The sequence below is a fragment of the Equus caballus genome, chromosome 29, assembly GCF_041296265.1.
Source record: "Equus caballus isolate H_3958 breed thoroughbred chromosome 29, TB-T2T, whole genome shotgun sequence".
Taxonomy (NCBI): Eukaryota; Metazoa; Chordata; class Mammalia; order Perissodactyla; family Equidae; genus Equus; species Equus caballus.
The window spans coordinates 34,380,092-34,406,194 of record NC_091712.1 but is presented as its reverse complement, the minus strand read 5'-3'; the positions used below and the strand labels follow the sequence as shown (position 1 = coordinate 34,406,194).

Below are 26,103 nucleotides of genomic sequence, written 5' to 3'. Positions count from 1 at the left end.
TCTCTCTTCTCCTATGACAAACCTGAGATTCAGATTGGTAACAAGGAATAGGGAGTCCCAGTGGAAACAAGTCCTTAGCAAGAATAATATTATTGGTGAACCAACACATTGAATTTTACTGCTTAAGCACGAACTGAAACTGATATAGAGACCTTTGCAATGTAGTAAGTTTCTAGTCATGAGAAAGAACGAATGAAAGTAAATTACCAACTCAAGATAATTTCTTCAGTGATCTTCAAGAATTTTTTAAAACCAGTACAAAAAGGAGATGAATTTCCAGTAGGGTGGGGAATGAGAAATCAGAGTTAAAATAAGCCTTGGTTTTTTTGGAAATCTTTATAGTTAAACATTTTCTTACTTTTGTGTAATTTTAAGATTGTGTAAGACATAGCAGTAAGAACTCGTTCTCCTTCAAAGATGTAGATATCCCATATTCTCAGGTTTAGTGTAAAGGGAGTCTATAATTAAAAACAAAACAGAAATAGGATGAACAGTTTGCTCTTGTCTGGTATTTATAATTTTATGAGGGGGTTTTGTAAATAACTACTCACACGATCGAGGAAACACTGAAAAAACCATTTCATTGTGTAAAAACTTGTGTAGATTTCTTGCGAATCCTGAAAAAACAAAGACTTCACAATTTCTGGATTGTAGCAAACAAAATATGACAATATAATACTAAAAGTTAGGATGGCTGTTGGAGGTAGCTGTCACAGCTAAACATAAAATCATTTTGTTATAAATCTTTTCAATGCTAGAGTATTTCTATTTTTTCTCTTCTTACTATTCCCTCTTTCTCCCTCAATTTTACTTTTGAAAATCACTCCAAGAATAAATACTTCTTATATATGACTATAATACAACATTTGATTCTCCTTAATATATTTTACAGTGAAGTATCTTTGCTTTACTAAACATCTGTGTTTTATAGTAGAGCATATATATACGGTTCACTAAGGATGAGTTTGACCTTAAAATATTTTTTGTGCAATAAAAAAACCTCCACAATTACTGAGAAATCATCTGTCTTTAAAAACTGTATTGTTGGTAAATATCATCTTCAAAGAAGTCGTTTGATTCTATAAGTTAGAGCTGTGATAGTTCATCAATACTAAATTTCACAAATCTAATGCAACTGGGAATTATAACTGCATAGTAAATGAAACGGACAACACTAGAAATCAATAAGGTAACTGAGACCAAAAGCTGCACTCAATTTATTCTTGGTATAAGTGGGTGTAAGTCAATGTCACATCTACCTACCAGGTGTTGCTTAAGCTTGGACAGAAATTTATTCAGTATTTTTTCATGATGTTCTTGAAATCTCAAGAGTTTGGGAAAACCTTGGACAAAAAAGCCTAGAATACAAACATAAAAACAATAGTTCATAAACAATACCAATAAAAACCCCTATTTTAAAACGCAACATATTTTTCATTTTTAAATGTCAACAAACAACACGTTGTTTACAACAACAAAAAGTCCAGTAGTTACCAAAATATTTTTCCTCCCCATCAAGGAAATAATTGTGTATAAGCTTTGGGTAATGAAACTTGTAGTCTAGTATTTGTTTGCTAAATGTTTCCTATAACCTTGTAAAAATAGGAAAGAGGACAGAATATTTCTGAATTAAAATGGAAACAAAGACGTTAAGAAAAAGTGAAACTGAAGCCACTTATTAGGATTATCTGTTCTTTCAAAGTACCTTACAGCATTTCTTAAAAGTGCAAATTTTTTATAGGTTATTCTAATCTTGATTACTTGTCATTTTATAGTTAATACATTAGATAAACATTATTTTCAAATTTACTCTAGTAATTTCATTAGTATGATACTTCCAAAGTTGTTAGCACTTTTAAATCCTTTCTATAGGTGATATTTAACATCAGTTAAAACATACTGGTACTGTATGATCAAGTTATATCAAAAACTGTATTTATTCCAACTGATTATACAGTATAACCTATAAGATTTCTAGGAACTAATTGTAAACGGTAAGTTAATATTAATTTTATGTATTTAACTCACGGAACTTTACACCTATTTTTATTCATAAGTTTCCTTTCAGATATTCTATACAATCCATTAAAAATGACATATACTCAATGGATTTATGATTTCTCCGCATTAGTTATTTCCAACCTGGGTTCTATGTAACTGTGAAATATGTTAATAGATGTTCTATGTTTAAAAAGAAGAATCCAGGAGAAATATTGTATGTTATATATGCCCTACTTGCATATTCATGATGCATAAGAGATTCCTAATATTTTTAAGTTGTTTTATAGACTAAAGGAACTTAGTGGGTTTTTTGTTTGTTTAATTCAGTCCCCTAGACTTACTTGATCTTGGAGTCCCTCTTTTCCGCCACAGAATATCTGTTTCCAAAGAGTGAAACCATGTTCCTTCAAGAACCAAGGAACACACTGTTGGGAAACGCTGCCTTAAAATCTTTGGGGAAGGACTATTTCTTAACTAATTTTCAGTTTTCTAAGGTGTGCGTGTAAAAATTTCCAGAGGCAGAGATTCTATTCCTCCCTTAGGAACATTCTCCAGTGAAATAATTTCATTTAAAAAAAATCTCTATTTCTCTATCTGTGCCACTTTCACGCTCAATTTGATAGGAATGGGAATTGGAAGAATTTCAAGAAAAAGTCTGATTTTGAAAAAGGCAATGCCCCTCAATAATAAACACTAGCTCAAGGATGCCAGGATACCTAACATTTCTCCACTTTTCAGTGATATCCCAGAATTGCTATTTTAAATCTCATTTTCTTCAGCCCTGATTTTATTCTATACATTTGTAAGTGATACCACTTTCATTTGGAGATGCAAAGAACTGAGGTAACATTTAGTTACAAAATTTCATAGGCAGACTTAGAAACAAATATTTCTAAGTACAAACTTGCCCATAATAATGACCTAAACTGCACTGTAACTGTAAATGATAGGATAGTAAAATTAATATTGCTTTACAGATTAAACTGGTGACAGTAATTGCTGAAAGTGAGCTATCAGGTATGTTTAAAAGAAATGAGCAGTCTTCTGCATAATTACATACTACTTAAATTATAATATTCCATTGTACTTCAACATATATCAGCACACCATCCTATGGTAAAGCAAAATAAAGATGGAAAAGAATTATTTTTCTTCAAGATGCCTTTTTAAATGATACTGTCTACTGGATGGCAGTTCAATATAATGTGTCTTACTTTTGGACTCTATTTATGGCATTGAAAGGGTCCAGTGAGCAGACAGATAGTATTTATTAAAAAGAATTTGCAAGGAACACTGAGGGAGTTTGCCAAATGCAAACACACATGCACATACCACACACGCACATACAATATCACCACAAAAACCACATGGTAAGAATGTGAGGGGTTTTTTTTTTTTTTGAGGAAGATTAGCCCTGAGCTAGCATCTGCCACCAATCCTCCTCTTTTTGCTGAGGAAGACTGGCCCTGAGTTAACATCCGTGCCCACCTTCCTCTACTTTGTATGTGGGATACCTGCCACAGCATCACTTGATAAGCAGTGCATAGGTCTGCGCCCAGGATCTGAACCAACGAACCCCAGGCAGCTGAAGTGGAGCGAACTTAACCACTGTGCCTCTAGGCTGACCCCGAATGTAAGATTTAATAAACTATGGTCATAATTTTGAAAATGTTAAAATATCACTTTAAACATGTGGCAGGTTCCCCACCCCATAAAGCTTAACTATTCACAAACAGAACTTACATGACCCACTCTTAAGAGTGATTAGTGTTAAAATTTGTTTTTCATTTGGTATTATCACATGGATGGCACTGGGAAAATAATTTTGCATTATATAGACAAATGCCATTTTTATTTCCAAGAAAAGCTGCAACCAAACTCTTTAAAATAAAGTTTATTGGATATGCTTTGCAAACATAAGGAAAAGGTTATTAAAAACAATCTTCTAATCTGAAAAACAAAAAATTATGCAAGCTATGAAATATTAAATAATAAAGTGCCCAGAACATTTTATCAGCCTTTTATTGTACAATGGATATCAATTTAATGGCTGAGAGAACTAAAACATACTTGAAATACAAAACTACTTTATTATGTACCTTTCCTTTAAACGGCTAAATGTCATTTCTCAACTATATTCCTTGACAAAGACTTACACATCCCAATATCCAGTCACTAGTAACCATTTCCTGAAATAACTGCATGACTGTCTAAACATTTTGATAAAAAAAATCTATCTTTTATTTCTCCAAACAGAGCTTTTCCTAAATTCCTCCAAACTTAAATTTGTTTCTCCCGACTGCGGGCAAGTAAGGAAAGAATTTTAAACTGCCAACAGTATACTTTGGGGTAAACACAAAGGAATATAAATGTGAACAGACAAGTTTGGAGAAGCTGAATAACGAAGAATGGAATGAGAAATTAGTAACAAATGCTAATTAACTGAGAAGCCCCTAGGCATTAAGTTTTGTACTTAGCTTCACCAAGCGTCACCCAAAGTTTGACTGTACTTAGCTTCACCAAGCGTCACCCAAAGTTTGACTGTGTAGTAACTGACCTTTGTCCCCCTCCTTGGTTTACTGTTTACGACAACCTGCGGGGTTTTCTTACCATGCATGGCATGTTTGGGGCCCGAGAATAGTTTGACCAGGGCCCAGAAGGCATCTTCTTCATTCATATACATAAGGAGTAATGCTGTGATCTGGCTCATGCCCTGACAGTATCCAACTTCCTAAAGAGTAAAGGAGAACAAAGAAACCGGGAGTTTTCAGACCAAGTTATATGTATACACACATATAAAAAACGGAAATAAAATAATCAGAAAATGCCTAAACACATTATTTAATGGGCAATTCTACAGATAAATATTACAATCTTTACAGCATTGAGCTACATACTATAAAAGAATAACTTTGTGTTCAAGAATAAATGTAGAAGTGTGGACAAAGTCTAAACCTACATGTATTTTTAGTGTCCCCTGTTCAATACCATTATACCTTCTGTAAAGAGCCCTAATAGTTTGTTTTTCTTTTTTACGTATGATTCTCAACTCAACATTCCTGTTCTTTGCTCAGATGCTGGCAAATCTCTCTCCTCCTACAGTGTCCAATTTGCTGTCCTGTCTCCTCTAGGTTTCTGGACCCTTATATAGACACATTTTGGGATACCCATCCAGCCCCTTCTCTGAGAACTGCCCACTCTCTCCATATTCCCTGCTTATAACTGGCCTTAGGGACTCAATGTTTCTCCCATATGAACCAAAGCTGATGGAGTGGAAGAGGACACCTGACCCCAGGGGCACAATTAATTGGCTGCCCTGACTAATCAGATACTCTCCCTAGGAAATCTGAATACAGCCACAGAGACAGTAATCAGAATGGTCACGGTGAGTCTATAGGTGCAATTTTAGCCACGGAAAAACCCATAAGTAGGCAAAGAAAGCAATCTGGAGAGAGAAACAGTGGAACAAACAGTTAACAGAGATAATCAGAGTTACCATGTGGCGAGAGTAGAAGAGAGAGAAAGTGTAGCTATCTTTCTCACTTAAGGCTTCTCACTTTACAGCTCCAATTTCCATGAGGTTCGACTATCTGAGCAGTCCCTTTAATAAACTCCTTTTTAACTTGCTCTAGTTTAAGTGAATTTCTTGCAACTTAAAGGTTTTAATTACAACAGAAATTATACATCCCAAGGTTCAAGGTTGTCTTCCCTGGAACCTAGTCAAGAAGTATTTCTTTAACATGCATATTAGATTCAACACTAATTGATTTTTCCCCAAATTATCATCTCCCCCAAAGTGATAAATACCCTAGGAACAACATGTGCTATCACCAAGAAGTTTGGTTTAGCCTACTCCTGGGGATAGCCAGTGGGTACATACAGTATCCTGTTTGGACCTCACTGAGTGAATAAAATGTCACCTTGAAAGGCAACCTCCCAGGAGTAATGAAGAGAGATCAAAAGTCAAGCAAAAATCGATCTAGCCGCCAACTTCCTGTCCTTCTAATCCTGCTCATTCCCAGTGCTTTGCTTAAAATAGAAACAAACAAACAATACACAAAACATAACAAAATAAAACAATCTAGAGAAAGAGAAAAGAGGTGACAGTCACTGGCATACTGTGGTTTTTTCCGCTTCCAAAGCAGCTCTGCTCTCACACCCCAGGGTTACACAGGAGCCTTGAAAAGATCCAGAGAGTCAGAGACTGCAGAGACCATTGGGTCCTGAGACGAAGAGATGTGGCCCCTAAGGGCCTTGTTGGAGAGGGAGCACCCAAAGAGTTTTTCCAGTTCCTCAGAATACAACTCAGAGAGCTGTGGGTAAGCATGCACCAACTTACCGTATTATAAATAGAATATGCAGCAAGAACATGGAACAGGGATTGTTGCCTAGAGAAAAGAAATTTACATTGAACACAATTTATTTCATGTTTAAAATTACAAACAAAAAAATAAATGACATGTTGCTTAGATCATAAAGAGATAATACAAATAATACTACTACTGTAATAAAGAAATGATCCCAAGCTCAAACTTAAACAATGCTGCAAATGGTCTAAATTTAAGGCTAGATAATATTCATTCTGATATAAAAAATTTACACCAAAAAACATAAAGGGCTTCACAAGCTCTTAAATTTGTTGCCTTCTTTCACTGAACTAGTCTCACTATAAAATCATCCCCATGGGAACAGCTAGCTTGATGGAACTATGGAATGGCCTTTTGAAGCCTCAGTTACAGAGCCGGCTGGGTGCCACAACTTGCAGGGCTGGGACAATGTTCTCCAGGAGGCTGTGTATGCTCTCCATCAGCCTCCAATATCTGGCGCTGTCTCTCCCAGAGCCAGGTTTCAGGGGTCCAAGATTCAAGGGGAGCAAATGAGAGTGGCATCACTCACTATCGTCCCTGGTAGTCCACTAGCAAAATGTTTGTTTCCTGTCCCATCAACCTTAGGCTCTGCTGGTCTAGAGGCGTTAGTTCCCAAGGGAGGAATGTTTCTCCCAGGAGACACAGCAACGACTCCACTGTGCTGCAAGTTGAGACTGTCACCCAACCACTTCGGGCTCCTCATGCCTCTGAATCAACAGGCAAAGAAGGAGGTATCTGCACCGGCCAGAGTGATTGCTCCTGATTACTAAGGGAAAACTGAGTTGCTACTACACAAGGGATGCAAAGAAGAGTATGTCTAGAACACAGGAGAATACTTAGGGTATCTCAGAATAACTATCAGAATAACTAAGCCTTGTGATTAAAGTCAATAGAAAACTACAACAATCTAATTCAGGCAGGACTGCTAATGGTCCAGAGCCTTCAGGAATAAAGGATTAAGGTATCCCCACCAGGTAAAGAATTATGACCAGCTGAGGCACTGGCTGAGGGCAAAGGGAGTATGGAATGGGTAGTGGAAAGGGAGTTATAAACCAGCTATGATCACATGCCCAATTGCAGAAATAATCATTATAATTGTTATGAGTATTTCTTCCTTATTTTGGTATGAATATGTTTGTATATATATTAAAAAAAATTTTGTTTTCCTCCTCTTTTCCCTTTTCATCTAACATATTATATCAGTCAGATATATTAATAATATAAGAGTTAACTTTGTTTTTAGTGAGGAGGACTAGCCCTGAGCTAACATCCATCACCAATCCTCCTCTTTTTTTTTGCTTGAGGAAGATTAGCCCTGAGTGACCATCTGTGCCACTCTTCCTCCACTTAATATGTGGGATGCCTCCACAGCATTGCTGATGAGTGGTGTAGGTCTGCACCCGGGATCTGAACCCGTGAATCCAGGCTGCCGAAGCAGAGCACATGGAACTTTAACCACTTGGCCAAGGGCCAGCCCCAGTAATAGTTAACTTTATATCACACTATTTAGGTTACAGAACATCAAAGCAGAAGAGTGAACATCGCCCAAAGACTCTGCCTCCTCTTGTGAGGAAAGGGTTAGCGTATTTTCAGTCCTAGGCAGAACAGCTGTATCATGTTAGACAGAAGTATGACTTTACTTGGAAATTAAGTTGACAAGGGTGGACTGTGATGGTCAGCTTTATGTCAACTTGGCTAGGCTACAATCTCAGTTATTCAGACACTAATCTGGGTGTTGCCAGAAAGAAGATATTTTATAGCTGTGATTAAAATTCATACTCAGTTGACTTTAAATACGGGAGATTATCTTAGATAATTACTGAATCAGGATAGGCCTGATTCACTAGGTTAAAAGGCTCTAAGAGGAGGTCTGAGGCTTCCCTGAAGAAGAAATACCTCCTGTGGACAGCAGCTCAGCTCACGCCCAAGAGGCCCAGCCTGCCCTTCCTGGAGGCCTGCCTTATGGAACTTCAACTTGCCCAGTCAGCCCCCCGACTGTGTAAGCCAATTCCTAACAACAAATCTCTTAATATTAATCTCTTACTGGCTTCTGCTTCTCTGGTGGAACCCTGACTGATACAGAGGTCAGCAAAACTGTACCTTTCATTCATAAACTGTCGTAGTAATTTCATTCATTCATTTCTCATTTTTTTTACTTTCATCTATGCATGGAGTCAAGTTTATAGGAAGATACTTGTCACTGACATGGTTCTCAAAAAGTAACACAACCTCTAATTTCTTTTCTAAGACTTTCTTTTTCTTTTCTTTTTTTAAAGATTGGCACCTGAGCTAGCATCTGTTGCCAATCTTCTTTTTTCTTTTTTTTCTTCTTCTCCTCCCCAAATCCCCCCAGTACATAGCTGTATATTTCAGTTGTGGGTCCTTCTAGTTGTGGCATGTGGGACACTGCCTCAGCATGGCCTGATGAGCAGTGCCATGTCTGCGCCCAGGATCCGAACTGGAGAAACCCTGGGCCACTGCAGCGGAGCGCACGCACTCAACCACTCGGCCATGGGGCCGGCCCTTCTAAGACTTTTAATAAAAGTATCTACTATATTTTTAAGAATTCCCAGATCCTAAAATGATTCTTCACCAATTTTATAGCACCTACACTAAAAGGTTAAAAATTTAAGTTAACTTAGATCCTAAGTTTCATACAACATGGACCAAATGATCTGCAAAAGCTTAAATCTTTAGTACCTGAATCAAAATTATAGTTCACACAAGACATCCTAAACACACACATTTTAAGTTAACAAAAAATTTGATAAAGACATTTATAAACACTATGTACACTTTATAACATTAAACTGTACTTACTTAACACCATATCTGTCTCTAAACATAATATGGTCCCTAAACGTGCGGTTGACATCAAGGTCTATTTGTCTGATATCAGGTGAACAACCCCGCGCTCTGTGTTTTAATTTCTGAAGAGAAAAGAGAGGGGAAGAAAGTACATTTTTATGGAAATCAGTTGTTGAAAAGTCTATGACAAATAGTAAGATAATTCTCATTTAAAAACTTTTTTTGGTTGAGGAAAATCATTCCTATGGTTCAAAAATGAAAACAACATAAAAAGGTCCATAGTGAAAGGCTTCTCTCTCATCCATGCCCCCATCTCTCACTCCCATCCTCTCCCTCCTCCCACCGCCTCTTTTCCCTCCCATACTGTCAATACATTTGGATTTGAATTTGGGATAGAGCACTTTCTGGAGTTTGCACCACTGAGACCACGTGAAAGTTCTTCACAGTTGAGCCATGCAGTCCACTATGAGTTCTTTTTTCTTTCCAGTACAATATTTTTGCTTCCCTTGGAGTTAATCATTGCCTTGTTTCTTGATTTGCTTCATTTTCTACATACTTATCACTAATTCAGTCCCAAACTCACTTTAAGTTGCATAAATCTCCTCTGGCGATATTTAAATAGAACAGGTATTCTCCCACTTTCAACCTCTTGCAGACATCTCTCCCAGAGCTTTCTGACCTGCTCCAGTCCGGCTGGGTGACCGCTGGGCCTGCTGCGCAGCTGGTGTCTTGTGAGGGGAGGGGTCCCTTTACCATCTGCTAGGCCTACTCCTTTGCTTGGGTCCCCTGTTCCCCAGATCTCACCTCTTCTTTCTTGGTTTCCCTTGCGCTGGAGGAGCACACCTCCAGTAGCTCCTGTGAAAGGGTATATGGAAGATAAATTTTTTGACAGTTTGAACATTTGATAATTCTACCTTCCTATTTAACTTTCTGGCCATTTTAGAATTCTAAGTTGGAAAATATTTTTGCTCAAAAGGCACTTCCTTCACTGTCTTCTAGCTTCCAGTGTTGCCACTCTAATTCTGGTTTCTTTATATGAAATTTGCTTTTTCTCTCTAGAAGCTTATAGGAGTTTCTCTCTCCATGTTCTGAAACTTCACATTTCTGTTCTTGGTTTGGATCTATTTTTATCCACAGGATCAGGCACTTAATGAATGTTCTCAATCTTAAATACTCATACTCACATCTCTTAGTTCTGAGAAATTGTCTTCAGTAATTCCTTTGTCCACTTCTACTCCTCCTCTCCTATGTTCTCATTTTCTCTTTCTGGAACTCTTATTATTACATTGTAGGCTCTCCTGGGCTGTCAATTAATTTTCTTCTATTTTCTCCACTATTTTTCATCTCTTTGACTTTAATCATATACTTTCTGGGAAGTTCCTTCAGTTGCTATTTTCAAACACTCCTCTAGAATCTTTCATTTCTACTATCATTTTTTATATTCATAAGCTCTTTGTTGTTCTCGAATGTTCCTTTTTAGAGCATTCTCTTACTTGTTTTATGGATGTAATATTTTGATCCCTCTGAAGATATTAGTGAGTTTTTTTTAAGTTTTCTTCTCACTCGATAGTCTCTCACAAGTTGCTTTTTTCCATTTGTTCTTGTCTGGTTTTCATGTTGGCTCCTTTCTTCAGATGAATAGTGGCATTTCGTGGTCTGCTTATATTTAAAGCAGAACCCTAAAAAGCCAATGGAAAGCTCTGTGTGCAGACATGGGGCTTCACAACTGTGTCTTCACTGCACAGTGACCTGCTGTGCTGTTTCACTGGGGTTCCCCTGAAGTCAGAATATCTAGATTTGTTTCTTAGGCTGGTCATATTCCCTGGAGAAGGCTCTTCTGATCTCCTGTCTGGAAGACAGGCACTTGGCTGCCAAAACTCCGGGACCCAAATGGAGGAAAAGGCTGGACCGCCCCACCCTCAGAACACTCGATTCCTCTGTGCTTTCTTTACAGCAGCCCTGCCCTCGGCAATGTCTGTGTTCTCTCCAGTTCAGAGGCCCCCTGTTTTATCCTCTCTAAACAGTCATGCTCCAGTCTCGGGCCAGGCTTGGAGTGCGACGAAGGGACTCTAACTGCTTCCGCAATCGACTCTGAACCACTTCTACTGTCTTTAGCTTCACCTCCACTTTCAGAGGTGCCTGGAGTTGGCAATTACCAAGCATTTTGGGGATTTTGAGATGTAAAGCAGGCTGCTTCTCCAGTTTCCCACCGCCAGCTTGGATTTAGTTTTCTCAGGTTCACTAAGTTTACTAAATGTTTGAATTCTGGTTTCCAAAAATTGGCAGCTGTTATCTCTTCTCCCCTTTTCTTATTCCTTGGGGTTTGCCTTATAAAAAACTCTGCTGTCAATTTAGTGGCATTTCAGGGGGAAGGGAGCTAAGAGTATGTTTAATCTCCCAAGTTGAACCAGATGGGAGATTACATGCTTAAGCATAATTAAACATCTATACACATATGTCATATTGACTCATTTACCAAGTACTGATAATATGTATTTCTGCCTCAATCAATACAAAAATATATATATAAAAACATAACTGTTAATTCCTGACAAGCTAAAAATGAAAGAAGTAGGCTCTCTGGAATACGTGTGTGTATGTTACGAGTTTTGTGAGTACGTGTCTATTTGTGTTTTGAGGTGGGAGCTCAGAGAAAGGCAGCTTCTGTAGCTTTTCAAAACATGAAGAATAACCACAGTACACTTCGGAGTTCTGGCGACCAAGGAAGATATTTACACTATTGTGCTAGAATCATATGACCACTAAGACATTATCATATGCTGCCTCTGATGAAAGTCAGTCCAGAGGACGCTACAAAAATTTACCTTTAAAAATAATCATCTGTATGTGTTCTTTAAATATTTTTATATTTAATATATCAATAGATGCAAGAAAGTCAAATAACAATGAGACATAATTAAAAGAACAGGAGAAAGTCGCAGATAAGAGCAGCAGCTCAGGAGCCAGGACAAGTTCACCAATCCGAGAAAAATCTTAGCAGGTTAAGAAAAGGTAGATTTACTCCTACTGAATTCCCACCTTGAAGAGAACAATTTATACTGTATTTGGAGAGGGAGAGTAGGAAGGAGCAACTGGGAAAGGAAGACAGTTTAATGATGCTTGGGAAACTTGTAGTAAAAACAATGTTTATGATAGTATTGGAAATTATAAGCTTGAAAGTATTGATGGGCAAATCATTTCTTTTACTGTTGTTACTGTATGATTGGTTCTTACTAAATGATTCTCTCATATTAACCAGTACCTGGATAATTTTATTCTATGTAGAAAAAGTCTAAAATATAACTGAAAGCACACTTCTACTATTAGCATGTGTACAGGGTTGAATAGGGACCCCCCAAAATTCCTGTCTACCCAGAACCTGTGAATGTTGACTTGATCTGGAAATAGGGTCTTCGCAGATGTAATCAAGTTAAGATGTGATCATACGGGACTAGGGTGGACCCTAAATCCAGTGACTGGTGTCCTTACAAGGGTGAGATACACTCACACAGGGCAGAAGGCCACGTGAAGCGGGAGGGGGAGGCTGGAGTGATGCAGCTCCAAGCCGAGGAACGCCAGGGATGGCTGGTGACCACTAGAAGTGAGGAAGAGGCAAGGGAGGATTCCTCCTTAGAGTCTTGAGAGAGAGCATGGTCCTGCTGACACCTTGATTTCAGACTTCTAACCTCTAGAACGGTGAAAGAATAAATTTCTGCTGTTCTGGGCCACTCAGTTTGCGGTACTTTGTTATGGTGGCCTGAGGAAACCAATACAGCATGCTCAGGAAAAGTAATTTTCTTTATTCATTAATTAAAGAAATATTTCCTGAGTACCTATCATATGCCAGGTGCACTGTACTAGACGCTGGGGTTAGATTTTATACATGTTCTCTCAGACAGCATTTTCAACACTGGCTCTAAAACTATGAGACTAAAAGCAAATATCTAATCAACAAACTAAAATAATTTAAAACTCTAAAATCCTGAGACATAAACTCATAGTCTCCGTAGGGTCCAAACAGCAAATTTTAAAAATCTTTTAGTCACACAAAATAAGTAACTCTTTAAATTAACCAGTATTTACTACCTTTCATCTTGATTAAATTTTATAAAATATGTATATATACATATATACATGAAAGAGAAAATATCAAGAGTATTCCAAAGCCCCTTTTATAATTGGTATTGGGTTTCGATGATAAATAATTTTTCTTTTATCCATTTTATTCTATTTTAATTTATTCTATTTATATACATTTCCTATTTCAAAATGATTTTTAGATATAAGCTTTTTATTTCTTTTAAAGGTTAATATAAAATTTAGGTCTAGAAAAGGTATAGCTGAGATGACAACGAGGTAAACAATGCATTAGCTAATTTTGGGAAAGTACTACTCATCACTGAGTGAAAAGTGGTTAAATAGAAAGTTATTTTTATTAATAAATAATAAAACCTAGAGATACCCTAATAATCTTGGAAGAAAATGCTCCTTTTTCACACTTAGAACGAAACATTTAATCACATACAGGCAGCAGGTGAATAAACTGAATTCTGCTGTTATTTTCCCATAAATTCTAAAAGTGATACTATAGATCTCTTTATTAATACTACATTTCAAATGAGCAGCTACAATCAGTCAATTTTCCTCACAAATATGTTCCAACATTGATTGATTATTTCAAGTATTTGAAAAGCAATCTATGCTTACTGATTCATACAGAAAATACTATTTTTACTGAAGTATTTGTTTAAAATTTAGGAAGCAAGTTGCAATAAACAAAACAATCAAGAAAAAGATAATAGGTCTATAAAACCCAATGTCATATAATTTTAATATAACTTCAAATGATACACATATCTAACATCACCTTGAAAGCTAAAGAGATAGATTTTACTTTTCAATTTCAAAATAACAGGTTGGTTTTAGATACTCACACTGTAAAGGTCTCTCGTTTCTTCTTTCATTTTAGGGATCTCCAGGAGTAGAGCCCAGACTTCACCTCTGAGCTGGAGTGGGATTCCTTTGTAAATTCTCCTATGAAACTGATCAAAAGAAATATAAACTGAAGGTTATAAACTGATAAAATTTAGACTAGTCCCTTAAACCAAACTAATGAATGTTAGTCTTTTATTTTCAAAGCATCCAAGATAACTGATACATTGTAACATGGCACATTTGGATCCTATCATCTCTACTTCTCAGATCCTAACAGGGAGATAGATACAAAGAAAGGTGGAATAAACAAATGAGAAAATGTTAGGAATGCCTAGTACATTAGTATTTTCATTCTACTACAAAGGTACTCCTTAAGTAGCATGAAAGCATAATCAGGGCTCTTTTTTAAGTTGTGAACATTTGATTTACACTTTCCCTGTTGACATAATTAACTAGTTCCACATTTCTTCCTATTTCCTCATCCGACTAAAAGGCTCCAAATAGCAAAAAGGTTGCCATGTGCCAAAAGTCTCTTCATGGAGCGTAGAGGGCTCTAATCGGAATCTCTTTCCCAACACCTTCTCTCTGGGGCTCTCTAGAACATATCAAGCTCTTTCCCTTCTATCTCATAACTCAGTTAATTCCACCCACACCTTCAGTTCTCTCTCTCACACATATACACACTCACTCTCCCTCTTTCCTCTCCTCTTTTCAATTCTTGACAGTTTCTTCAGGAAAATCTGTATCTTTTTCTTACACTGATCCTATCTGATCAGATCAAAATGGCAATAAATCGAAGCCAACCCTGTGGCATAGCAGTTAAGTTCAGCAAGCTCTGTTTGGTGGCCTGGGTTTGTGGGTTCACATCCAGGGCATGGACCTACACCACTATAGTCAGCCATGTGATGATGGTGACTCACATACAAAGTGGAGGAAGATTGGCACAGATCTTGGCTCAGGGCTAATCTTCCTCAAGCAAAAAAAGAGGAAAAGTGGCAACGGATGTTAGCTCAGGCTAATCTTTCTCAGCAAAAGAAAAAAAAAATACTAGTAAGTCTTCATCAAGAAGGAACACCACCACTTTTGAAAGAAATGAGGCATAAATCATCAGTATTATCAACTCTTTGGGTCCTTGAAAGTATACTGCTGCCACTCAAGAATCCTAAGACTCAATATACTTCTTGTTAATTCTAATTTTTTCCTCAAGGCTAATTATTCAAAATAACATACGGACCTATTACAGTCATTACAAAGTTGTGCATAATAAAACTTTGAAACTTAAAAGCAGATGTCCAAACAAGGAAATGATTAAGCAAATTATGGCAGAAATCTTACGGAGGTAAGACTAGGTACACAATTACCTATACAATTAAAATAGTATATTTAAATAGTATGGTTAAGAAAGTAAGATGCAAGTTCTAATAATTGAAATGCTGACGAGCTATGAACCAACAAGCAGAACTTCAAATTCTAGTATTATACTACTTAGATTTTTTAAAACCAGATCTTTAGTAACTAAGTCACGATGTAGCTTTAAGAAATTTTGAGTATGTGGTTCAAATGAGTGACACTGTAGAACAACTTTTATTGTGAAACAATGAACACTGTGAAGTTGATTCAATTAGATAATTACATAATTTCAGTTCTGTTCTTTTGGTATAAACATAATATGCCTCAAGTTTGACATTTCAGCAGATAGTGACTAGAATCATCAAAATTTTAACTCGTGCTGTAGCTCTAACTGGAAGAATCTAATACAGAAAGGCTCTGTGTAAATGAGACTGCTACTTGCAACATTTCCCATGTACTAAACACTTAGCACCATTAATTGCAAACTGAGTACAGTAAAAAAAACAAGAGAATTTAAGATTTATTTTCCTAAAGAAAGTCTGTCATTTCTATTCATCTCAAAATTATAATACATAGCACTTTTTAGTGGACTATCATCCACTAAAAGTAACTTCAAATTATCTCCTAAATTTCTAGAATAAATATGCTGTACTGTAAACATCTGATAAAAATACATCAGAAACTGTGGAAATTATTGCAAATGTGAAAAGCGAATTGTACTAGTCAAGTAGAATAAGATGGCAGGTAAACAGATTAACTTCCATGGACCTGAATCTCCATTAGACTAATGTTTCTCAATGAGTAAAATAAGAGCTCTGAATTATATTTCTTGAAGTATATTACTTGAAAAGACTTTAGACATCATTTTATTGCTTTCATTCAACTCTGTATTCAACAATTATATATAAATTGCTGCCCATTATTCATCCTGAAGTTAAATCCAAAATTAAAAAATCAGTTGAATTACTATGATTAAATTAAGAAGAAATAATAGAAAGCTTTCAGGTAGAAATAAAAAGTCAATGGTCCCAGTGCCACTCCAGGACTAAAATGAAAAGTGAGGCACATATGGAAAAGAGTGACAAAGGAACACTGCTGCAAGGTCACTGTCATCATCAACAGCAACAATTACAGCCAACTTTCACTGAGCATTCACTATGTACAGGAGACTACCTGAAGCTATTTACAGATATTTATCTCATTTAATCAAATCAACAACTCTATGAGACACTACTACCTCAATTTTACAGCTGTTGAAAGTGAATCACACAGAGGTACAATAATTTGCCCAAAGCCACACACAAGATGCTATCAGTTAGTAAAACATACTGATTTTACTTTTTAAAAAACACAAAGACCATCTTTCCAAGACCATGATGCATGTAGTATCCCTTGTTCTGCTCAACTGGACTTACTGAAATACGTGGAACAGAAAATATGAAGGAAATCCAAGAGTAGGAAGCATTAAAATAATAATACGATTGCACTTAAACCTTAAAAGAAATATGAAAAGGGATGTATCTGGAATTCAAGCTGTAGGAAATAACAAAATGAAACATGTACACAAAGTCACGCATAGTAGAAAAAGAATTAAATTATGAGACCCTAAAATCCAAATTTTAAGTTATGCTTATTGTTTTTCAAACACTTATACTGTTGTGTGACGGACTGACATCATGGTACCATAACTTTCCTCACAAATTTTCAACTGCCATAGAAATTTTGGAAATTTTGTAAAGCAAAGCAGGAATTATACCAAAGCACAACAGTTATAACAAAATTTGCGTACTCTCCAGAACACAGTTCAGTAGTCCAGTTTACGTTTGTTGAGAATCTTTCCACTGACAAAGTAGTATCCCATATTTTCTATAACAATCCGTAATGCAGGCTGAGCGAGTGCTGTTCCACTTTAAATGGAAGGAAACCAAGGCGCAGAGAAGCGGCTTGCCCAGGTCAAAGAATTCCATCTTCTCACCTCTACTTTAGGCTATGTCTACCAAATCACACTGCCTCTTAGAGATCACAGCTTTAGTAAAGCAGCAGTATTTATCCGCAGAAGGTGATAGCTGTTCCACCCAACGCACAAAGGAACACCATTCACTCATTCATTCATTCTGAAAAGAAACGTTGTAATGACTGCCTACTTTGTGGTCCACTTACTGGGTAAACGGCTACAAACATGAAAAGTTCCCTGGGCGCATAGTGCAGCGGGGAAGATAAATATGTAAGCAGATAATTATAACATAAAAAGACAACCCTTAATAATAAAACAAAGTCACATACACCAATTGCTATCAGAGCTGAGCACCACATCCTGATGGCAGAAGTCGTGAAGGAGATAGACTCCCCAGAGGCGGGCCAGGGCGGTGAAAGGGGAATGGTAGGCACTACACCGTCTAGAGCCACAGGAACGGTATCAAAGGGCAGCTGGCCTTATGTAGCAGGACGCACGAGATCCTAAGAGGGAACCCGAAAAACTCTAGGGATAAAGGTGTTGGGGGTGAGAGCAGTGAATCTGCTGTGCTGGTCACTTTTTACTGGTCCAACAGAGTGGCTCTCATCCTGAGACTGTTAGAGATGCTATAATGGAAGAAGGGAAGAACGAATTCTACATGAGAGAGTTAGGAAAGATTTCCTTTAGAGAAGATGACAATAAATTCAATACTGAAGGAGACGTAGGAATTTGCCAGGAAGGCCAAATGAGGGCAGGTATGAGGATAAGGATAAAGATGAATCAATAGTAATAACAATGTTAATAACAGTCAACACTAAGATTTTCTGATTATTTATTAGGGGCTGGCATATGTGTTTCTAGATCAATTTATTCCAATATTATTACATTCCTAAAGAGGTAGGTACTATTATTATCATGCCCATTTTACGGATGAGAAAATTAAGACGTAGAAAGGTAAACCAACTAGCTCAAAGTCATACAACTGTGGAAGAAAAACTGAAATTCAGTCAGTCTGACTTCAGAGATCACAGTCTTAACAACCATGATATAGAATGTCTATGGCTGGATTTTAATGACATTTTAATATTGAAATTTGAAAATCAGTATCTTTAAAATTCTACTACAAATTTATTTTATAGATAATATAAAATCTTGAAAGAATAATAAATTAAGGTTGCCTGAAATCTACCTTTTGCTTTCAGTATCTTTGTTCACTTGCCAATAGAATCAAGCAGTCTATTTCAGTCACACAGATGCATTTAAAAATCCATCAACTAAAAAAAAATTCCATCAACTGACAAAGATTTTCAATACTTCTAACCTTAGTGATTTCAAAATGGTGATAAATGTGCCAGTCCACGTCATCATGGCTGCCAGTGAGCAAACTTAGTCCAGCAAGTTTGCCCCACTTCTGTGGAACTTTCAAAAGTGCAAGCGTTCGCCACGAAATAAACGTCCACTCTCTGAGCTGTTATGCTCTTTCCTGCCCCTTCATTTCCTTCAATCATCCCTGTTCCACTGGCTCCTTTGTCTCTGCCTCCAAATAGGCATGAGTCTCCTGATCTGAAACAGTCTTAAACCATCCACAAGGCCCTACTGCCTCTTATAAGTGCATTCTATTTCCTTCTGACCTTCTATTGACAACCACCAAAAGGGAAAGCCAGGCTAAAAGATGGTACAATAAACAAGCCCTGGAGTCTGGATGTGGGATCTCTTTCTTATCACTAACAAGCTGTATGGCCTTGGGAAATTTATTTCTAAACATTGTGCCTCCATTTTCCCATAAGTAAAACAAAATGTTGGCTAATATGAGTCCATTAGTTATTTGACCAACAACAACAAAAATATATGTATCTAGACGAATGGATAAAGAAGATGTGGTACATATATACAATGGAATACTACTCAGCTGCAAAACAGAACAAAATCATTCCATTTGCAATAATACAGATGGACCTTGAGAGAATTATGTTAAGTGAAATAAGCCAGCGAGAGAAAGATAATCTGTGTATGACTCCACTCATATGAGGAATTTAAAACTATGGACCAAGAACAGTTTAGTGGATACCAGGGGAAAGGTGGGGTGGGGGGTGGGCACAAAGGGTGAAGTGGTGCACCTACAATATGACTGACAAACATTAATGTACAATTGAAATTTCACAAGATTGTAACCTATCAATAACCCAATAAAAAAAAATATGTATCTATTGTAAGTACTCTGCGAGACATAGCTTAGACACAATCATATCATGACTAGTTAAATCATACAGGTCTCCAGTTAGCAGAGATAACGTCACTTCTTAGTTTACAACAGACTATATTTTAAAACTGCAATACTACTATACATAGGTGGCAGTGAGAACTGAGTCACAGTGTTCACTGTGACAACACACAGACAACACAAACAACCTTAATGGAAACTTTTTTCACTTTAAGCTCATATTCCAAAAGTCCAAATATTCTCTATCAGAGTTATATTTTTATTTCAAGATATTTTTAGAAATTTCTTTGTATTACTACTCTATAAGTAAGGAATCTACGGAGGGAAAAATTACACTACCTCTTAGAGGACAAGAAAGTATACACTACTTTTTCACTTAATGCAATTGAAAACTAGGTATGAAGTGAAAGCAGCAATTCTTTTAGACAGTGCATTCTGTTTTACACTGAATTGAACCATATATATCATCAAATAATTCTAGCATTGTAGTTGTGGAAAAGTGCTTTGAAATTATACATCAAAGAAGTAGTGTTGTTAAAATCTCTCTTAATGGGAACTACATTAGCCAGAGTTGCTGTCAGAATAATAGCCTAGCAGAATTGCTCATTTTTATAGAGGCTTACATACTCTCATAGATATACATATACTAGAGAAGAACATCAAGCCATAAAATTCTACAAATGTTTCATTAGACTGAATGTGAGAATAAAGCGTAAGTACAATGCACTGAAATTTATCCTGTAATTACCACTTGAGCAATCTTTCCACAAAGACATAAGGTAAAGTAGCTGTCAACTTGGGCCAGTCTGAGAGACAGCAAATATGAAACAAGAGTACAGGTGTTGTAACTAACATTCTACTTTGAACTGATTCCTCTTAAAAACATCTTGAGTTCTAACCCAGTGCTAAAATATACAGACGATAAAGTCAGCAACACAAAAAATGAACTCGCTCCTAAGGAAAATAAAATAAGAGTCTAACAGACTTTAAATAAGGATATTTAGGATGCTCAAAAAGAAAAGTGATGTTAGTCCTGAGAGATCTCCCATGACAAAACGATTTCTGTGGTTGAGTAAATGTCATGCAATTTAAGGTCCTTCGTAAAAATTTCTACCACATGTTATAACGTTAAAGATTCTGAGGAGACTTGTAGTATGTAAAGCTTGCTTCACTCTGTTCAGCTCTAATTTTCCCAATTTTATTTAACCAGAGAGCCCTTTTCTCATGCAATAACAAGCAACACTTATTGACCGCACACTAATTGTCAGGCACTGTTCTATGCGCCTTACATGAATTAACTTATTTAATCCTCAAAATGATTCTCTGAGGCAGGTATTATTATTATCCCCATTTTACAGATGAACAAACTAGGGCAGAAAAAGGTTAAATATCCTCTCCTAGGTGACACAGCTAGTAAAGTGACGGAGCTGGAGTTTGAAGCCAGGATAGGCTGGCTCCAGCATCTGTTGCTTAACCACTAGGCAATACTGCTTCTATGTGATAGCCATTAGAACCCAAGGAAGTGACGCTCCCTGGAATTCTTCTTGGCAAATGCTGACATAGAACAATTTATATCTATGCAAAACAGGAAAAAAAATATTACTGAGAAAAGAAGTGTGAGGAAACAAACCAAAATCCTAGTTACCTCAGTTGTGTTTTGCTGTCCAACTACGGAAGATTTCTTTTTTCCATTAAACTTCACTGTCCAGCCTTCCTTCGAAAAGCCACTGGTGGTAGCTAACATTTACTGAATGCTTGCTGCATGGAAGGTTCGATGCTAAGTGCTTTACAGGCGCTAAATCATTACATCTCCAGCCCTCTGATATGGCTATTATGATCCCCATTTTACAGATGAGGAACCGAAGCTTAGATGTCAGCAGTTCTCAAAGCATGGTCCACGAGGTCAAAACTATTTTCATAATACTACTAAAATGTTATTGCCGTTCTCTGCTGACTTTGGCACTGACAGTAGACAAGCAATGCTGGTGAAACTACTGGCACTCGGGCAGAAATCAGACAGGAGTGGGACCACGCCAGCTGTCACTGTGTTCTTCTCTCACAGTTTAAAGAGAGTAAGCTTCACTTACGAATGCCCTTGAAGAAGCAGTAGAAATGATTACCTTTATTAAATCTCAACTCTTGAAAACACGTCTCATTAACACTGAGACGAAATGGCAAGAACACACAGAGTCCTTTTGCTGCATATGCAGGACAGTGTTGGCCTCAAGAAAAAGCACTTATTGAACTGTTTGAATCATGATCTGAACCAACTGCTTTTTTCGTGGAATACCGTTATTACTCGAAAGAACAACCGACTAACCAACCATGGTTGTTCAGATTTAGGTATTTAACAGACGTTCTCTCAAAAAACAATGAAGTTCGCCTGTCACACTAAGGAAAATAACTCACAGTATCTGTTGCCACTGGTAACATTTGACCTTTCAGGCAAAAATCAGAATTTTGGAAAACTTCCACCACTATGAACTTCACAGTTACCAATAGTTAAAGGCCTTTCTTATAAGATTGGTGGTGATATTAATAGACGTGTATATTTTTTTTTAACTGGTTTAAGGCTTAGCACAAACTCAATGCAGGGCAAAAAGACTTAACAGGAAGTTTGCTGGAAGCTTTTGAAAAAGGAGATTGGCTCCTGCGTCAGGGAAAGCTTTTGGAGGCCAGCCCTCTCTCTCCTTCTGAGCAGTGTGAATGTGGATATGACGCCCAGAACCACTGCAATGATTTTGATCCCAAAGGGAAGCCCACCTCAAGATGAAGTTGCCACTGCAGAAGGCAGTGAAGAGAGATGGAAAGAAACTAAGTCACAGGCAGCATAACCAACTAGATGAATTAAACCACTCCTGAAACCCATCCTACCTCTGGACTGCCCAATGCATCCTCTTAATTGTCCAAACCAATTTGAGTTGGCTATTCTGTTATAAAGACCCCCAATTTGAGGCACCCCACTAAATTAAATTAAACTAAAATTTTAAAAAAGAATATGAATGTAATACTATTATAATCAAAGAGAAACTTTTAGTGAAAAAATCCACAGTGAACTTGTATAGGTTTCATCAGGAAGTAACATTATTTTTAATTACCTTTTCAGTATTCTTGTATTTTTCCCATCCTTTCAGCATTTTCAACCATTTTGTAGTTCTTTCAATTTCCAGGTGCTTTTGCTGAAATAAAATTGAAATTCATTGTTACTATTTACTTGAGGCTTCTTTACTTACAAATTACAAAAAATGTCAAAGAAAATGTTGTTAAAAAAAGGACTACTAAGAAAGTTAAGCTATATTAGATAGCAAATATCTTATCTAGCATTTTACAGTTGGACGATATTACAGTTGTATCGACCAGTATTTCATAGGTAAAGTTAAGATACACAGGAGATGCTCCACTGGGATAGGTAAAGAGAAAGGAATTGTTTAAGTGTGCCAACACTTTTAAACTAATCACTGAAAATGTTGTATATTCCACAAATCTAAACAAAAAGGAAATTTTAAAATATTTTGAAATATTTTTTATGAAGCAACAAAAACACAACTTCAAATTCCATTCTCTTTTTCACATTTTACTGAATTCCAGCATCTCAATGTTTTCAGTGACAGAGTTGGTTTTTTAAAGAAGAATTGGGCATTTATTTATTTGTGAAGTGATTGATATATAACCAGCACTATGCTAGTGAAAATTACACAAAAATAAATAATAGTTGCTACCCTAAAGAAAGTTCACCATCTGCTAGGGGCAACTGACATGGAAATCGACAGTACTGTGACGGATGCTACGACACAGGGACAGAAAGGGTAATAGAAGGTCTTGATGGAAGAGCAGTCAAATCCACCCAGGCAAATCAGAGAAGATGAGCCCTAAATGAAGAACTGGAAGATTATTAGGGTTTTTATCTAGAGCAGTGTGGGAAAGAACATTCTAAGCATGGGTAGGTGCAGTGTTGAGATAATTCCGCTCAGCAAGGGCCTAAAAAAGGCAGCATCAGGAGACGAGGCTGAAACATAGGCATGGGCGGAGGTCTTGGATGTCACACTAAATTGGGATTTGGGCAAAGCTGGAGAGTGGGGAAGGTGGTAGAGAAAATGCTTCTTCCTCACTTCTTCGGTTTCCAGCAAGGATATTTTTTTCCTAAGTACTTGGGCCTGCTGTCCAATCTCTTATTCACTCCTAAGGCGGTAGAGTGACTTACCTGATTAGTAAATTTAAAAAAAGAACTGAGCATGTACAGTCCTCTGTCCCTTTTCTTGGGAGCCTGACTACCCTCAGAAAGCACGCTGCACTCCCTCCTTTCAGGCAAGAAAAAACACCCTCTTCAACCGAGAAGTCTGCAGTGATCTCCCTGTCTGTGACCAGGTAAGGGAGCCTGTCTCCTTCTGGGGTTCGGGATTCGGAAGGCCACTGCTCGGGCACACCTGACCTACACTCCCCCAACCACTCTCTGCTCCAGGAAGGCTGGGACATCTGCTGTTTCCCCACTGCCTAGAGCAATCCTGGGCTCAGAGGAGGCTCCTAATTCATTATTTCATTTTCATGAGAACAAAACCCACCATAATTCTTTCTTAGGAGTGAGCTGAGATTATGCTAATTTATTAATTTTCCTCAATCCCCAGATTTTCTTTTCTGGAGGCCTCTGTAAGTGTAATAAGTATATGAAGAGAAAGCAACGGAAATGGAAGACTACACAGGAAAGAAAATAGTTCTGAGGATACATTTTATGGTCAGAATGTACGCTCACGACAGCCCTATGAGGCAGGGATAATCACCCTCACTTCACAAATAAGGAATGAAGCGATCTGTCTAAATTCCCCAACCGAGGAAGTTCAAGTTTGAACAGGGGTCCACAGCTGGGCAGTGTGGCCTCGGGACCTGCACTCTTAGCCACCACGTCTTGTGTCTCCTGCTTCCATCACGCCCCTGCGCTGGCTCAGGCAATCACAGCTCCTGGGTGAAGGCAAGAGCTCCTTACTGACTGTCTTCAATCCAGCCTCAGGCAGATGGCGTATCCCCACCAACAATATTTTTAGATTTAAAAGAAGTATAAAATCCCAAAGAAAACCCTGAATTTAGGAGAAGATTCTCACTAATAAGAATATTTTTATAGAATTTTATTTTTAGGCATATTCTTAAAACTCTTTAATTACTTCTTAACTCTTTGTACAAATTTTGATGGGCTTTGCATAATAAAAGATGATCGCTTGTGAGCAAAAGATATTCTGTTATAATTCCCATTTTTCAAAGGACTAAGCATATTCTTCATTATATTATTAGTGATAAAATGTTGCAGATGGTTCCAGAAATATGTTTAATTTTAAAACTCAGTGGGGCACTGAAATCTAATTAATGTTTCTGCTAAATGTGACTTCAGAGAAGGCCAAGCTGTGAAAAATTAAGATTGATCTAAGTTGCCATTTGGTATTTTTTGTTCTTCTGCACTTCCTTCCCTGACTTCTTCAAAGCATAATCCCTTCCTCCACCCACAGGAAAACACCAAATAATTCAAGCCAACCCAGGAGCATAATAACATACACGCTGCTGGGAACAACCCTGCTGAGACCTACCAGGTCTCTTGCTATCTTTCATTTTTATAACTATGAATTATCAATGAATCACTTTAAGAAGTATTTTTTAAAAGAACACTTTTGTATTCTAATGCTTATCATATATATAAATTATTTTAAATGCTACACATTCTCACATGCAAGGATAAAACACACCCAATTTTAAGAACCATTAAGCATGCTTTTCTTTCCCCTACAGCTTTATATACAGTTTTATATATATACAAAAACCTTGGGAAAAGCTCCCAGGCTGTTAAGATCTTAAAATTACCTATCAGTAGTTCAAATCAGGTTTAAATGTTAACTCCACAATGCTGCCAGTTCAACCACACCAGACTTGAATGCATGTGTCTTTTTTTTCCTCCACTCATGAATCTATAATTCATGGATAAAACTATACTTTATCTCCAAACGTGCTACAGCTAATGATTCCAGAATTTATTCTGAAGTAAGAAGTAACCGAAAACAGATGTGACAAATGTGAACTTAAGTGCTTTAGAAAAACAGATGAAGGAACATCATATCTTGCCATGGACTCGGTAACACCAAAACACACTAAAATATAACAGCAAGTTAGAATCTCAACCTGGAAGTTCAGCAAATGTTTCCAACTCAACATGTCTGAAACTATTTCCCTAAACATGCCACTATTACCCTTCTTTTCCCTAACGTGAATTCACAGCATCACTACACACTAAGTCAATCACACTAGAATCTTAAGTTGTTTTCAGTCTTCCCTTTATCTTCCTTGCCACACCCAGACTACACCCCACTGGCCCCCTCCACATCTCTTGTTTCCATCACGTCCTCTGCCCTAGTTCTGACAATCCTAACTCCTAGGTGGGCAGAAACTCCTTACTGGTGGCCCTAACTTTAATCCAACCTCCACAAAAGCTT

The 26,103-nt window shown here is 37.2% G+C and overlaps 1 protein-coding gene across 15 annotated transcripts in view; it reads right to left on the bottom strand.

The window, feature by feature from the left end:
• The window catches only part of USP6NL (USP6 N-terminal like), a 256,318-nt gene that overhangs the window by 24,014 nt on the left and 206,201 nt on the right, over positions 1–26,103 (bottom strand). For all 15 annotated transcript variants that reach the window (XM_070255365.1, XM_070255360.1, XM_070255362.1 and 12 more), the window contains 8 exons: positions 22,735–22,815; positions 14,111–14,218; positions 9,189–9,298; positions 6,341–6,389; positions 4,612–4,732; positions 1,264–1,358; positions 552–617; positions 359–458 (listed from right to left, as the gene is read on the bottom strand). In XM_070255365.1, the coding sequence (XP_070111466.1) occupies positions 359–458; positions 552–617; positions 1,264–1,358; positions 4,612–4,732; positions 6,341–6,389; positions 9,189–9,298; positions 14,111–14,218; positions 22,735–22,815 (730 nt within the window). The remainder of the gene's footprint in view (positions 1–358; positions 459–551; positions 618–1,263; positions 1,359–4,611; positions 4,733–6,340; positions 6,390–9,188; positions 9,299–14,110; positions 14,219–22,734; positions 22,816–26,103) is intronic.